General features: G+C 36.9%; 1 protein-coding gene across 2 annotated transcripts; it reads right to left on the reverse strand.

Annotated features, from left to right (window-relative positions):
- Positions 1–666: 666 nt before the first annotated feature.
- On the reverse strand, positions 667–13,064 carry LOC104601047 (uncharacterized protein At5g02240-like). 2 transcript variants are annotated; one of them, XM_010264239.3, is made up of 7 exons: positions 12,571–13,064; positions 11,782–12,053; positions 11,657–11,693; positions 11,350–11,447; positions 2,931–2,992; positions 1,692–1,815; positions 667–980 (listed from the first exon to the last, which is right to left on the reverse strand). In XM_010264239.3, exons 1-7 carry the CDS (start codon positions 12,788–12,790, stop codon positions 861–863), a joined length of 933 nt encoding a protein of 310 aa, XP_010262541.1. In that variant the 5' UTR covers positions 12,791–13,064; the 3' UTR covers positions 667–860. The 2 variants fall into 2 exon arrangements, with proteins under 2 accessions (XP_010262541.1, XP_088754348.1); XM_088898222.1 differs by having other exon boundaries at positions 12,499–12,925.
- Between the last annotated feature and the right edge of the window lie 1,388 nt (positions 13,065–14,452).

Consider the following 14,452-nt stretch of genomic DNA (forward strand, 5'->3'; position numbering starts at 1 on the left):
GAGACATTACTAAATGAAGAAAGATAAGTAGTCTGCTATATTGTTTTATTATTTGTATTACCAAAAAAACATAAAATTAGGTTAGCTTTTGCAAAATGGCAACCGGTTGATTTGCAAGATGTCCTGTTGGTAAGAATGAAGGGAAAATCAAAGCAGGGGAGGGGGAGGGTCGCCACACCCATGCATTCATGGAACAAATATAAAGCAGGGGGAGGGGGAGGGTCGCCACACCCATGCATTCATGGAACAAATATAGATTTTGACCAAAGGATCATCATCATCATGGTTTTCAAAACCGGACCAGACTAGACGGTCGAACCGAAAAAGCCAAGAATCGGTCAGGTGAACAATTCCTTTTTACCCCAGAACCATTATTTCCACAAAAACTGTTGATTTGGTCAACAAACCGCTGACCCGAACAGTCGAACTGTTCAACAGTTTGGCCAGTTTTTTTTTGTCAAAACGGGCCATCAGTTCGGTTCAAATGGCCAGACCATTTGACCCAGAAACCGGACTCCTAACCAGTTCGTTGTCCGGTTCAGTTTTAAAAACCTTGATCATCATCATCATCCAAGCCTTGTACCAACTCCCAAGTGAACTAGCCACCCCCACAACAGGGAAACAAACACGCAGTCTTCATTTCGTATAGCAGAAAAAAACTCAGAGTAAATAAAATATCCTGGTTTTATTCACTACTTCATGCTTTAATGTATGAGGTTGATCTCTAAACACTTAGGACCATCTAAAGTTACAAAATTTTAAAGGCGGAATCATGACTAGAAACCTGCAAATACAGCAATTTCAAATGTTGCTGCCAATGACTGGTGTAAGCTCCAAATTGATGATCAGGACACCATATCTCAGAAACGAGTAGAAATTTGAGAGAAGAGAGCCTTGAAATCTTTTGTTGGAGTACCAGTCCCCTCAGGCTTTGAGGCCAAATCAAATGCCTTGAACTTGGATTCTTCAAACTGCAACGCCTGTCACATATAATAATAATAATAATATCGTGACAATTTTTTCACTACAATATTGTGACAATTATTATCATAACAAATATAAAAACTTGTTACAATTATTATCATAATGACCATTAAGAAAAAGACTTTCCAGTCATATTAGGTGGGGCAATCAATGTTAAGGGCCCGCGAATAGGATCTCGTCACAGGTCGGTCAACGGGGAGAACCTCTTGTTCCCCCTTGTTCCTCCCTTTTCTTGAGGTACCTATCTTGGCGCCTTAATGGTGATTGTCCAAGAGATCACCAACTCTCCTTTACTCTGTCTTGACTGAGAAATTCGATGCTTTATTGAATATCATTAGCTCCTTTAAATAGGAGATTACAAGAAGATAAGAATCCTACTTTTTGGAGGACTCCTACTGATCTATACTACTGAATTTAGATAAGAACACATAACAGATAAGACTCCCTACTAATCCATAGACTCCCTACTGATCTATACTACTGAAAACAGATAAGATAGACACTGAATTAGATAAGATGAGAACTGAATTAGATAAGATGAGAACACCCTTTACTGCTGTTGTCGGTGGCGATACTGCTTCCTAATAAAGGCGTCCATAACAATCAAATTGGTAGGAAAGATGAATTACATGTTTTGATGATTGCATACATTACCACTACATCTTTACATGAATAACAAGAGAGCATATAGATAGTTGTCTGTATACCTGAATGCAGACTTCAGCTACATCTGCCCTGGCAATGGTTCTAGTTTCAGTCTGAAGAAGCTCATCATCTTTCCCAACAAGTAACTCCCGAATACCCCCATCTTTATCTTGTAAACCCCCAGCCCTGTTTAAGTCTTAGTAAATACCAAGTGGGAATAAAGTGCTCGAAATGGGAACTGGAAATAGAATGCAAGTTTTACAACACTCACTGAATCAACTTACTACCAAAAAAGGTTGCATGAGTAATCAATTAAGTGTTTGATTTTTTCAACTGACCATGTTTTATTTCATACTCGTATTGTTAATTCTGCAGCAAGAGATAATTCTTTGCCAAGGATCCCTGAGGCATGTTACAGTCTTAACCATAAATAATTCTGATAGAGATCTCTGATTAGTGCATTAGAAAGTTGTGCTCTCATATAGTAGCAAGTATTAAGTGCAGAATTGCGCTGGTATAATCTGATTAATCTCCTTGGTGAAAGCTATTGGGGCAATCAACCAACATTTAAGTATTTTCTTCACTCAAGTGGAGGACATTGCTCCAACTGTAGAAATACCTATGAGATTAAAAACCCTGTATATCTACTAATTATATCATTCTACATCCATAATTGGATGCTAACTGATTTATTTCTTGCAGTTAGATCTGTCAATGGGTTGGGCCTACCTGACAACTGAACCAATCAAACCAATTATATTGGTTCTAGTTCTCTAGTTTTGTCCTGATTAATAATTGGGTCGGGACAATTCTTGTTGTTCCAAACTGATTATATAGTTAATAGTATATAGAGATCACCTGGTTTTCTTGTAATTTTTGTTACATTTTATGTCTAAAAGGGTAAATTTCATACACTATATAAGATATATTTTTGTTAAAAACACTTGTTTTATCAACATATAAACAGTTTTATTATTTTAATGTCATTTTTATCAAGGTTATATTATCAAAAGTGAAGTTAGAAGTTATTATCACAAGTAATTATAGATGTCAAGTATAATTGGTTTTAATTGGGTCGGTCCTGATTATCCCAATTAATAAGTGTTTCGGTACTGGGTGTCTCATAGGACCAATTAATAGTCGGATCGGGACTGATCCACCCTGCCCTGAACCAGATCCGACCAATTAAGAGCTCTACTTGCAGAACAAGTAACCTTCTTTTTTGACAGTATAGGTAACTCAAGGATATAATGTGCAATATCAACCAATTACTGTGCAGGTATGGGTTAAAATAAAGATACCTGACTATTGTGTATGGTATTCCAGAATCAGCCAGATATTGCTCGGCCTTTCTCTTCCATATCTACAATATGATAAGGTTTAAACAAAATATCATTCATTTGCTATTTAAAATCTCAATTGAAGCATTTGTAGAAGATACAGAAACTTTAAAAACCAACCAGGAAGCCAGAAACAGTAATATAGTTGAAAGAAATGACTAGTCCTTGCCCAAATTGTTGAAACACAAGGAACTTAAGGACAAAACATCTCAAACTATTAGACTAGAACCAGAAATTTTTTTTTCTTTTTTTTTTTTATCAGTACTAGCACCAGACTATTTCAAGACTTGATGTTTATTTTCTCATCCATCAAGGTTAAGTCATCACAAGAGTAAAATCTAGATTTGTTTAAGAAACTCCATCTTTCAGTTGGTTCACTTCAAATGCAAAATCTGACTAGCAGCTAGAAAGCAGCATAAATTTAAAGGACAAGAAGGCACTGGCATTAATATAGAAGTATTCAAATCTAAGGTTAAACATTGTTCTTTTTTAAACAGGTTTCTCCCACTTCCATTGAAAGCCTTTTCCCTTCAACCCCTGAGGCAAAATCATCATATACTCGCCTGGCTTGTGTTTTTTTCTCTCAAAAGATCTAATATGGCCTATTGGTCCCACCTCATAAGTCACACTATTCTTCAAGAAAGAACTCCACCCCGTTAGTGCCATAATGCAGGGTAGCTGGAGGGAATATATTACATGGGTGCTGTATTCATGTACAAAGTAAGCAAAATCCACTCTAAATGAGCCATGAAGGGTGATGATATGGAGACTAATAAAGATAACGAACTAATGAAAGTAAATAAATAGGATGATTTGATATGATAATTAAATGTTGAAAAGGTTTAATTAGGAATGAAATATGTTCAATTACAGTTTCTAGTTTGTTTATGGCTAAAACCCTAATTTAGAGAGAAAGAAGATACTATGAGTTTGAAAAAGTAAAGATAATTAGAACTCTAATACTTGATTGAAAAGAGTAATCAATCCCTTTGTGCAGATCAATTTCATTTCTAAATCCTAAGTCCTAACAGCACTAATCATCATTATCATGTAAGCCTTATCCCTACTTTATGGGGTCAGCTACAAGAATCCTGTTTCGCCATTCTGTTCCATTTAGTGCCATATCCATTGTTAAATTATGAGCTCTTAAAGAAATAGAAGGGTGTTTCAAAATGAGTCAAAGGGGTGGAGGAGTTGGTGTCCTTTTCATTTGGAAAGCTGGTGTCTTGGGTTGCAGCTGATAAAGACTTTCAGCCTAACACCCTGGGGTCCCTGTTGAGTGCTAGGAACTTGTGGGAGTTGTAATCCTGTTGTTCTTTGGTCTCTTGCCTGACTGGGAGCTTGTGTCTTGGGGGCTTGTTGCATCTTGCTTAAGTCTCTAATAAATTACCTTACTTTCTTCGAAAAAAAAAATTATGATCTCTTAAATCACTTCTTATTACTTCAACCCATGTCCTTTTTTGTCTCCCTAGCCCTTCTAGCCCCTTCAACTTGCAACAGATTGCTCCTTCTTACAAGCATGGTTAGAAGTATGGATATGATCAATACTCTTTTTTTTTGAAAGTGAAGTTAGATTTTATTAATTCTGAAACTATAATCATTACAAGCATCCCTCAAAGAGGCACGAAATACTACCTCTCTATAAACAAAACAGAAAAATTACAAGTGAGCCCAAAACAGAGATTGTCTATTCACCCCTTGCTTGGCTAGAGTATCAGCTAATCCGTTTGCCTATCTCCTTACCCATTGTATCCTCAAATTCATATTCTTGGTGATCCATAAAAAGCTTTTTATTCATCCCTATAGCATCATATCACAAATTCTGGATCCTTTAACCAACCCACCACCAATTTTGAGTCCCCTTCAATCACCAAATTGGTTATGTTCAGCTCATTTGCAATTTGTGCTCCTTGTAAGGCTGCAAGCAATTCTGTCTTGAGAGAATCCCCATACCCCAGTGGACCAGAAAACAAGGCTAAATTCAGTTTTACATAGTCCTGAGGTGGGGTGGGGGGGGGGGGGGGGGTGCCATGCAACATTTATTCTTTCCTTTCTAGAAGAGCTTCTTGCAACACCCTCCCAGTTCCTCCGTAAGTCGTCAGGAGAAATTTGAGAAAACAGGTCCAAAGATTTGATCCAATGGATCACTCTAACCATCACACAATCCTTTATCTATTCCTTGCTTATTTCCTTATCAGAGAAGACTCTCGCATTCCTCTCTTCCCAAATGGTCCAAACCATGGCTGCTCTAACACACCTCCACATTATTCTTCCCCTCTTTTTTGACCAAGTAAACATAGAAGGATCAAACAGCAAGTTAACCTCCGCTGGTAAGGACCACCTACACCCAAATAAAGAAAAAAAACCAATTCCATACATCTGCAACAAAAGAGCAAGAAATCAGTAGGTGATAGCAACTCTCACTATCAGATTTGCACAAAGCACACCAGTTTGGAGAGAGACATAAATTGGGTCTCCTCTTCTATAGCATTTCCAAAGTATTAAATTTCCCATGAATTACTTCCCAACAAAAAGCTCTTATTTTAGGGGGAATGGGTTTGCACCAGAACTCTCTCAAGGGAACCAAAGGAGAGGGCAAAGAATAACAGAGAGACTTGAAAAAGGAAGCACAAGAAAACAGACCCTTAGGGTGAGGGGCCCAAACACGCTTGTCTGACTTATCAGGATCAAAACACACACGTTGAAGTATTTGAAGCAAATCTAGACAAGCCCCCATTTCATCACCCCTTAGTCCTCTATGAAAATCAAAATCCCAGTTATGATCCACTAGGTGAACAGGGGGAACAATGAAATTAGAGATACATTCGTTTTTGTACAAAGAAACTGAGTATAGGGATGGGAAGAGATCCTTTGGAGGATGAGACCCAATCCAAATATCCTCCCAAAATTTAATAGTATCCCCTGAACAAGCATCATACCTTACAAACTAGAGAAGAGTGGGCAAAATGCCATGAATTGCCTTCCCCAGAGACGCTAATGTAGCCCGGTTGGAAACACTTGCATCCCAGCCATTCCCCAACCTACCATGAATATTGGCTACCACCTTGTGCCAGAGTCTGTCCTATTCCTGTCGCCATCTCCATAACCATTTCCCTAACAATGCCAAATTCTTTTTATCCACATTCCCAATTCCCATTCCTCCTGCCTCTAGACTTCTACTCACAGTCTCCCAATTAACTAAGTGGTCTTTTTTATCTTCTCCTAGTTCCCACAAAAAATCCCTCATTAGTTTTTCTATCTTATTTATTTCCTTTTTAGGGATCCTAAAGACCGACAGATAGTATATTAGCAGATTGGCCAGAGAAAACTAAACCAAAGTAATCCTACCCTCAAGTGAGATGTAATTCCTTTTCCAGGTTGCTAGTCTCTTTATACACCTCTCAAAGATTGGACTCCAAAACCTACTTTCTCTAGGATTTGCACCTAGGGGAAGCCCTAAATAGGTCAAAGGCCACCTTGAGATGGAGCAATCTAGGACATTTGCAACAGCTATAAGGTCTCCTCCTTCCAATATTAAGTCCTACAATACAACTCTTCTCAAGATTAATTTTAAGATTGGAGATAAGTTCAAAATCCCTCACCGAGTCTTTCAAATTCCTCACCAAAAGTTGATCCCCCCCTTCACAAAAGATTATAATATCATCTGCAAACTGTAAGTGAGTAATCAATAACCTATCCCTTCCAACCTTCCAACCACTAATTTTATTCTCCTTTTTAGTCTTATGAATCATTCTACTCAAGACATCCACAACTAGGGTAAAGAGGAAAGGTGAAAGGGGGTTTCCCTGCCTCAACCCTTTATGAGCTAGAAAGAAGTCTCTCACAATCCCATTGACCAGAATCGAGTAATGACAAGTCTTAAAACATCCAAAGATCCAATTACACCATCTCTCCCCAAATCCACACGATTTCATTACCTCAATTAAGACACCTAATCCACCAGATCATAAGCTTTCTCAAGGTCCAGCTTACTTACAAAGCCTTTTTTCCTAGATCCTTTCATTTCTTCCACACACTCATTTGCAATGATGAGGATTTGGTCAGCTATTTGTCTCCCTTTTACAAAAGCCTCTTGTTTTTTTTTTTTTTTTTGATAAATCAAAAGCCCCTTGTTGTTGATTGGTTAATGTAAAAAGAACTGTTTTTAGCCTTGTGGAAAGGACCTTAGCAATAATCTTGTACAAGTTGGTCACTAACCTAATCGGTCTAAAGTCCATAGGGTGGCAAGCATCAACTTTTTTGGGACAAGATCTAAAAAGGTAGCATTTATCCCTGGACTAATGAAACCCTTTTTCCACAAACTCGATGAATATCTCAACTAAATCATGTTTCACAATTTCCCAACAATCTTGATAGAAGGCCATAGTGAAACCATTTGGCCCCAGGGGCTTTAGATCCGTTCATTAAAAAAACTGCCTTTCTTATCTCCTCTTCTTCAAAAACCCTTTCCATCCAACAAGCTTCTTCATATTCAAGGCAAGTCCAATCAAGGTCCTCCATAACCACTCTATCAATCAAAGGTCTTCTATAGATGGATTTAAAGTGGTCTACAAGTCTCCTAGCAATCTCACTCTAATTGGTTATCTCCTACCCTTCTATCTCCAATTTAGCCACATAGTTCCTCCTCTTTTTCCCATTTTCCAGAGCATGAAAATATTTTGTATTACCATCCCCTTCTTTTAACCACTTGCATCTAGATTTCTGTCTCCAACTGGTCGCTTCCCTTAGTAAGGTTTCTTCTAAGTCTCTCTTTAATTTGCACCTCATGGCTCGCTCCTCAACAACAATAATCCCATGTGCTTCCTTCTTATCTAATTCCTCTATGATGGACACTAGATTGAGCTTTTTTCTCCTCTAGTCTTCCAAACTATTCCCTATTCTACTCTTTGATTTTTCCCTTCAACCTCTTCAATTTCTTATGAAACTTTACACCTTTCCACCACCCAAATCCTCCTTCCACCATGTTTCTACTTTCCTTACCCGGGTGGGTGAGCCACATGTTTTCAAAACAAAATAGGGTGGGGCCACTTAAAAAGGTTTCAAGGCCTAGCTTGATAGGGAAGTGATCTGATGTGACTCTAGGTAAGGTTCTAGATATTAGGTTCTCCTCATAGTTTTCCCGTTCTTCATTAAACAGAAACCTATCCAATTTGAGCAATGGGGAACTCCTTGTAGATTGGACCAAGTGAGCCTAGCTTGTAAGAGAGGGAGTTCCTTCAATTCACAATAGTCTATGAAATCATTGAACTTCTTCATACTATAGGTCACCTGGTGGTTTGAATTACTAGACTCATTTGAGAACCTTTTCACATTGAAATCCCCTACCACACACCATGGTCCTTCCCATAAGCCCCTAACATCAAACAGCTCCTTCCACATTTCATTCCTTTCTCGATATCTATTTGGACCATAGAAATTGGTGAGAACCCAAGTAAATCCATCTCTTGTGTTTTTAAACTCCAATGAAACCAAGAATCCACCAATGACTTCCTCTACAGCCTCCACCACCTCATCCTTCCACATGGTCACAATTCGCCCTGAGGCCCCACAAGGACTACAAGACCACCTAATTCCTCTAGAACCCTAGATACTTCTGATCCAGAATCTATCCACTTCTACAATTTTTGTTTCTTGTATCAAGACAATATCTGGATTCTCCCTTCGAAGTAGGTCTTTTATAACTCTTCTTTTCCATGCACTCCCCAGACCTCTGACATTCCAACCAATTAACTTCATAATTCTGCTTTGACTAACACCCATGTTTCCTTCAAGTTCCTCAAACTTGAGTTTTCCTTCTTTCACCCCTGCCACTGAACTCTAAGTCACCCTCCACTTCTGATCTCTTCTTTTCTTCATTCTACCTACAGAATACCTTTATCTTTTCCTTCCCATCCTTTTGTCCATTCTCAGCTTTACCTGTTTTCCCACTCTCCCTGTCCCTCAAGGTCACTCCTTCCCCCTGGCCTAAGTCTATCAACTTATCCCTTTCATCTGATTCCAGCTCTTTCTTCTTAAGTTCCTCGAGCTCAGAGCAGATCAGATTCCACGGGATTCTGCACCATCAGTTGGCTGGGAGAATGGCAGTGGTGCAGATGCATCTGCAACAGGCACAAGAGAACCATCAGTAGCACAAAACAAATTGACTAGCATACCTGGTAACAGAGGATCCAAGGTCGTCTCAGGACTGGGAGATTGTAAGACAGGTTCAGGTGCAGCAACCTTTTCCCCTAAGGGGAGCTGTTGGTCAGTCGTTCAAGGGTCTGTAATGCTTAAGTAGTCAGAGGGACCTTCTTTGTTCTCCTTCCTCCCTGCTGGTTGTGTTTTTCTGATTTGTCAGAGTTAACAATCCCTTACTAAGTTCCTGATTGTGCTGCATAGGCTTGGATTTTATCAAGCATCGAAAACATGGGAATATTTTCTTCTTTTTTTTTTTTATTTTTTCAGTACAATAATTGGATGGCAGCTGTATGAAGAGGGGTACTAATGTTTAAAACCATTGGAATCCCTCAAATATTTGGATTTGGCATATCAATGACCCTGAAAATCAATATATATCGTATGATATGCACCAATATGGTGTGATATTTTGACCTTGTTTATAGGTGCTGTAGATAGCCTCCTATGCATGTCACCAAACCATCTTAGTCCACTTTCTCTCATTTTTTTATCCCATCCTTTCTAGCCTTCTCCTAGGTTCCTTTGAATGACCATATCTGAACCCATCTTTACTAGTTTTTCCACTCATCCATCACAGCAACGCATTTCTACCATTCAAAAAAACAGAACCAATGGGGAAAATTCAAAAAGATAAGAAAACGAGAAGAAATAAGCCCTACAATCACACTAGGGTTCCTTGAAATCATTTCTAGGCTCTAGGATCACTCTTGGATGTAGTTGCATCACACACCTCAATTTTGCAGCAACAAACAATCTAATTCAACTTATTAATCTCCAAAAATCTGATTTTTACAACCATGTATATGCTAATGTAAGAAGGGGTGGATTGCCCTATAGACTAAAAGATCCCATACTCTTACCACTAAGGACTGAAAAATGACCCAAAAAAAACTATCCCTTTAACTACGTGTAACTTAAGAGATTCAAAAGCAACAATAGCAAAAGCTTAAGTGAAACTCAGAGGATATTCTACTATGGTCAGACCCATTTAAATATAAAACAAACTTACAGTTACTACCCAAAACCATAGTTGTCAAGGTGTCTAGGCAACAGTGCAGTGCCTAGTCACCTAGGTGAGCATTTAGATGTCGCCTAGGCAATAGAGTTTTATACAGAAAAAAAAAACTACAATATATGTTATTATAATAGAAATACTCTATATTAATAACATTAGTTTTCCTATGAAAATACAGTAAATTATCATATCTGAAAGGATAGCATTTTAAATCAATTAATTTTCATATTTCAAACACAACACTATAACATAATAAGGATTTAATAGAACACCTACATGCAAAGAAAAAAATATTAGCAACTAGTGAAGGCTATAGTTTTATATAATAAAAAAAAAGAGTAGAGAAAAAAAAGTAATGAAAAGGTGAAAAGAATGAGGCAAAGCCCTTTTATTTCTAAACAAAGCATATATAACATAGACAACATATGATAGGAATAGGATGTATTAACACACAATAATAACATGTAGCGATAGCAATAGTACTACATAAAACACCCACCTTGAAAGTTTTTTCAACTAGACGGGCACCTTTACCATATAAGCCATGACATTAGGCTAGGCACCTAACCAAGGTGCCTTGTTGCCAAGGCAATGCCTTGACAACCATGCCCAGAATCAAAGAAATATAATCAACTATCAAGTTGATTCCAAAATCCAAATACTGATACATATTCAAGGGCTGTAGAAAATTTGTTTCAAAAATGTGTAAATTATTAAATGATTAGTAAAACCCATGCACCATAATAGAAGAAACATCGAAGATAGGCTGATATGCATCCTACCTTGAAGAGGAAATTCATATCATGGTTAACTTTTAAACTTTGAAATATTTTCTGAACTTGCCCTTCAGGGAAATATAAACAGAAAAAACAAATGTATGTTTTCTAAAGTTTTCTTTGTTATTTTGTTTGACTGCCTAAAAAAATGAATGAGAAACTAATTTAGAACGAGTATCAAGGATTCTCCACTCTTCACATTCCAAATCTAATTTATGATGAAAGCCTGACATGAAAAAGGAAAGATGAGAGTGCTTCATTATAAGTGGTCTTATTTCCCGCATATAAATAAAAACATCATTAGAAGCAGTATAGTTTCCTACACTATAAATGATAAAGCATCATCATAAGCAGATTGTTTTGTTTCAGCATTCACAACTAAAGCACTTACCAGTATATTCCCATTCCCAAGGCTGTTCAAGGGATGATTAGGATTTGTTCCACCCATAGATCCAACCAAAACAATCTGCTTTACTCCTACAGATTTGGCTGTATACAGCAGGAACACGCGCATTAGACAATAATCAAATACAAAGGCTGGCATATGAGAAAAAGAGGCACTAGAAAGAGTGAAATGGCATAACAAGACTAGCTAGGCTTAGATAACTAGGATATAGGTCAGCAAATGAAGATAATGATAATGGTAATTAAATAAGTAACAAATAAAGAGTCATTGGGCAAAACAAGGGAAAAATTACCTGCATCTATTTGATTCTTCTGCCCAATCCAGTCGACCTAACATGCCAAAATTTTCATCAGTTGATGGGATAAAAACAAGGTAGAGTAACAATATGTGACACCAGAAATAAAGGTCTGTAATCACCTGCTCAGGATAGGCTCCATCTTCAAAATAGAATTCGGGCCTCCCACCTTTGCTTGGGTCAAACCCAGGCTTCATCTTTGGCACAGCACTAGTTAGAATAATGAGAGCATCGATCCCTTGGATTGCAGGAATGATGCTTTCAGCATCCCGTATATCCCCTACAAAAACATCATCTGCTCCTCCAATTTTCTCTTTGCTCTCTTCCGTTCTAACCAGGCCTCTTGCAACATATTGGTCAGTTCTCTCCTTCAATTTTCGATATACAATTTGACCTATAAAAACCCATGAAGAAACAACACATTAAAATTACAACTTATTCTTTTTCATAGATAAGAAAAAAATGGAAAAGTGAGTGGCATCCTGTCATTTTGATTTCTTATAAGGATACATACTACCCCAAGAAACAGGCGCACACAAAGGTCATAATTAGTATGTCATAATATAACCTCAAATTTTAATTAGTACCGCCGGGACAAAATCCAGTAAAATAACAAGGTAGATATTTTGTGGAAGAAGCGTGAGTTGTCATTTTAGTTTTGCATCTCTATCTCTGTCTCTAACAAAATTTCTTGCTATGAATCAAAGAAATGAAATTTTGTGAAAAAGTTTAGTTTTACAAGGCGTCCTGAGGTATAAAACAGTATGACTGCCCATTAATAGAAAGAAAGTTCTGATATTCTAGATATAGAGTCTAAAGCTTAGAAACGGATAAATTACTGAAAGAATCGAATAAGTCACGAAGTAATTCCGAGAAAGACTGTAAGCAGAGGACGGTAGGTCGAGGCAAACCAGTTCTGCCACCGGCTCCAGTGACGAGGACGGTAGGTCGAGGCAAATCCGTCATGGCCGCACCAACGACTCCAAGTCTTCTGAAACTCTTCTTCTCTATTTTGGGGAGAAATGTGGATGTAGACAATAAGCGAATCTTATTGTGATTGGTAATGGAATTTTCGAGAGGTCTGGAGGAAGTCCAAGGGGAGGTAGAGAGTAGATAGACACGTGTCGCCATTGCAACTTTTTATAAAAAAAGAACAGAAGTAAGGGGAGCGGGAACAGGTGGTGACGGTTTCATCCACCCGGCCGTCGGTATCACCACAAAGTGAGTAGAGCTGTAGAGGGAGGGAGTATTTGTAATTCTTCCGAAGCGACGACTGAAAAAGAGAGTGAACAATGGAGATGACACTATGACACAATTCGGCATACCGGCCTTGACGCCTTATCTCTTTTACAGTCTTATCGTGAATCCAGGGAGGTGGGAGGGGGATTGCGGAATAGTAATTGACGATTTTAAGATTTTCTAAAACAATAATTTTAATAATCCATTGCTGTCTAATCCGGTTAGGATACCTGGCATTTACCCAGGCGATACGGGTTCAAATCCCGGCAATGGAATAAGCCAGCCATGTTTTTCACTGAAAAATAGTTTTGTATTTAATTGCTTACTTGAATGAGCAATAAAATTAAACAATTCAACAAAAAACACATAAAATAATTGTTTTCACTAGATTCGAATTCAAAACCTCCCATTTACAAAATAAGTATTTTGAAGTTTAACCAACTGAACTACGAAAACAATTGTTATAAGAATAAATAAAAACAATTTTAAGAAAAAATTATTCCATCCCTCATCGTGACCGTTAGGCCTACGGGTCATATTATATTTACATTAAACGGGGGTCAGTTCTCACATTAAACAAATTTACTTTTCTTTGTTGTTTTCTCTCAAAAAAAAAAGAATTCATATTTTGTCATAAAAATATTTAATAAAGTTAATTGGCCATTTTGGGTAGTTTGGTCATGTAAAATTGTCTTAGGCTTGAGCTTGATTCAAGCTAGAGACTTGAGCTCGAGCTCGATTCATTTCAAAGCTCGAGCTCAACTACAAGTCAAGTTTTTTCTAAAAAATAAAAATTATATATAAAAATAATTTCTTATTTTACATACAACAAAATAAGAATTATAAAAATTATTTATTATATATAATAAATAATACACATATAAACATTATTTTTATTTTACATACAAAAAATAAGAATTATAAAAATTGTTTACTATTATACATAAGAAATAAAAATATTATTATATATAATAAAATTTATTTATTTTATATATTTATATATTTATATGTATATGTATATGCGTATGTATATATACATGCATGTATATATGTGTATAATAAAAAATTATTTATTTATTATATTAGGCTTGCGAACCTCACAAGCCGAGTTTCATTGGACTCAAGCTCGGCCGATTAGCAAACGAGCCTATATATCAGGCTCGAATTGAAAGGATGAAATTAATAAAATAATAACAATCAAATTGAAAGGATAAAATTAATAAAATATAAATAATTAAATTATTTTCATGATTAATAGGCAAACCAGGAAACCAAAAATCACCTCTAACCACGTGGAAAACACAATGAAAAACCACCAAAACAAATCATTGGTAACCAACAAATTTCCTGGCTACAGTTCTATCTAGCATCTCTACAAGAAAAAAAAAAGTCCTAAATAGTTTGGGTTTGCACCAAATCCCTCTATTGAATCATATGCATTTATCTACTAATCCATCCATTTCCCAAAAATCGAGCTAACTTTATAAAGGCAATTAGACTGTGATCATAAAATTTCAATTTTAGAAAAAAGACTAAAAATCCTCATTTTGCTAA

Source organism: Nelumbo nucifera, chromosome 2 (genome assembly GCF_055504915.1).
Source record: "Nelumbo nucifera cultivar China Antique chromosome 2, China Antique-T2T, whole genome shotgun sequence".
NCBI lineage: Eukaryota > Viridiplantae > Streptophyta > Magnoliopsida > Proteales > Nelumbonaceae > Nelumbo > Nelumbo nucifera.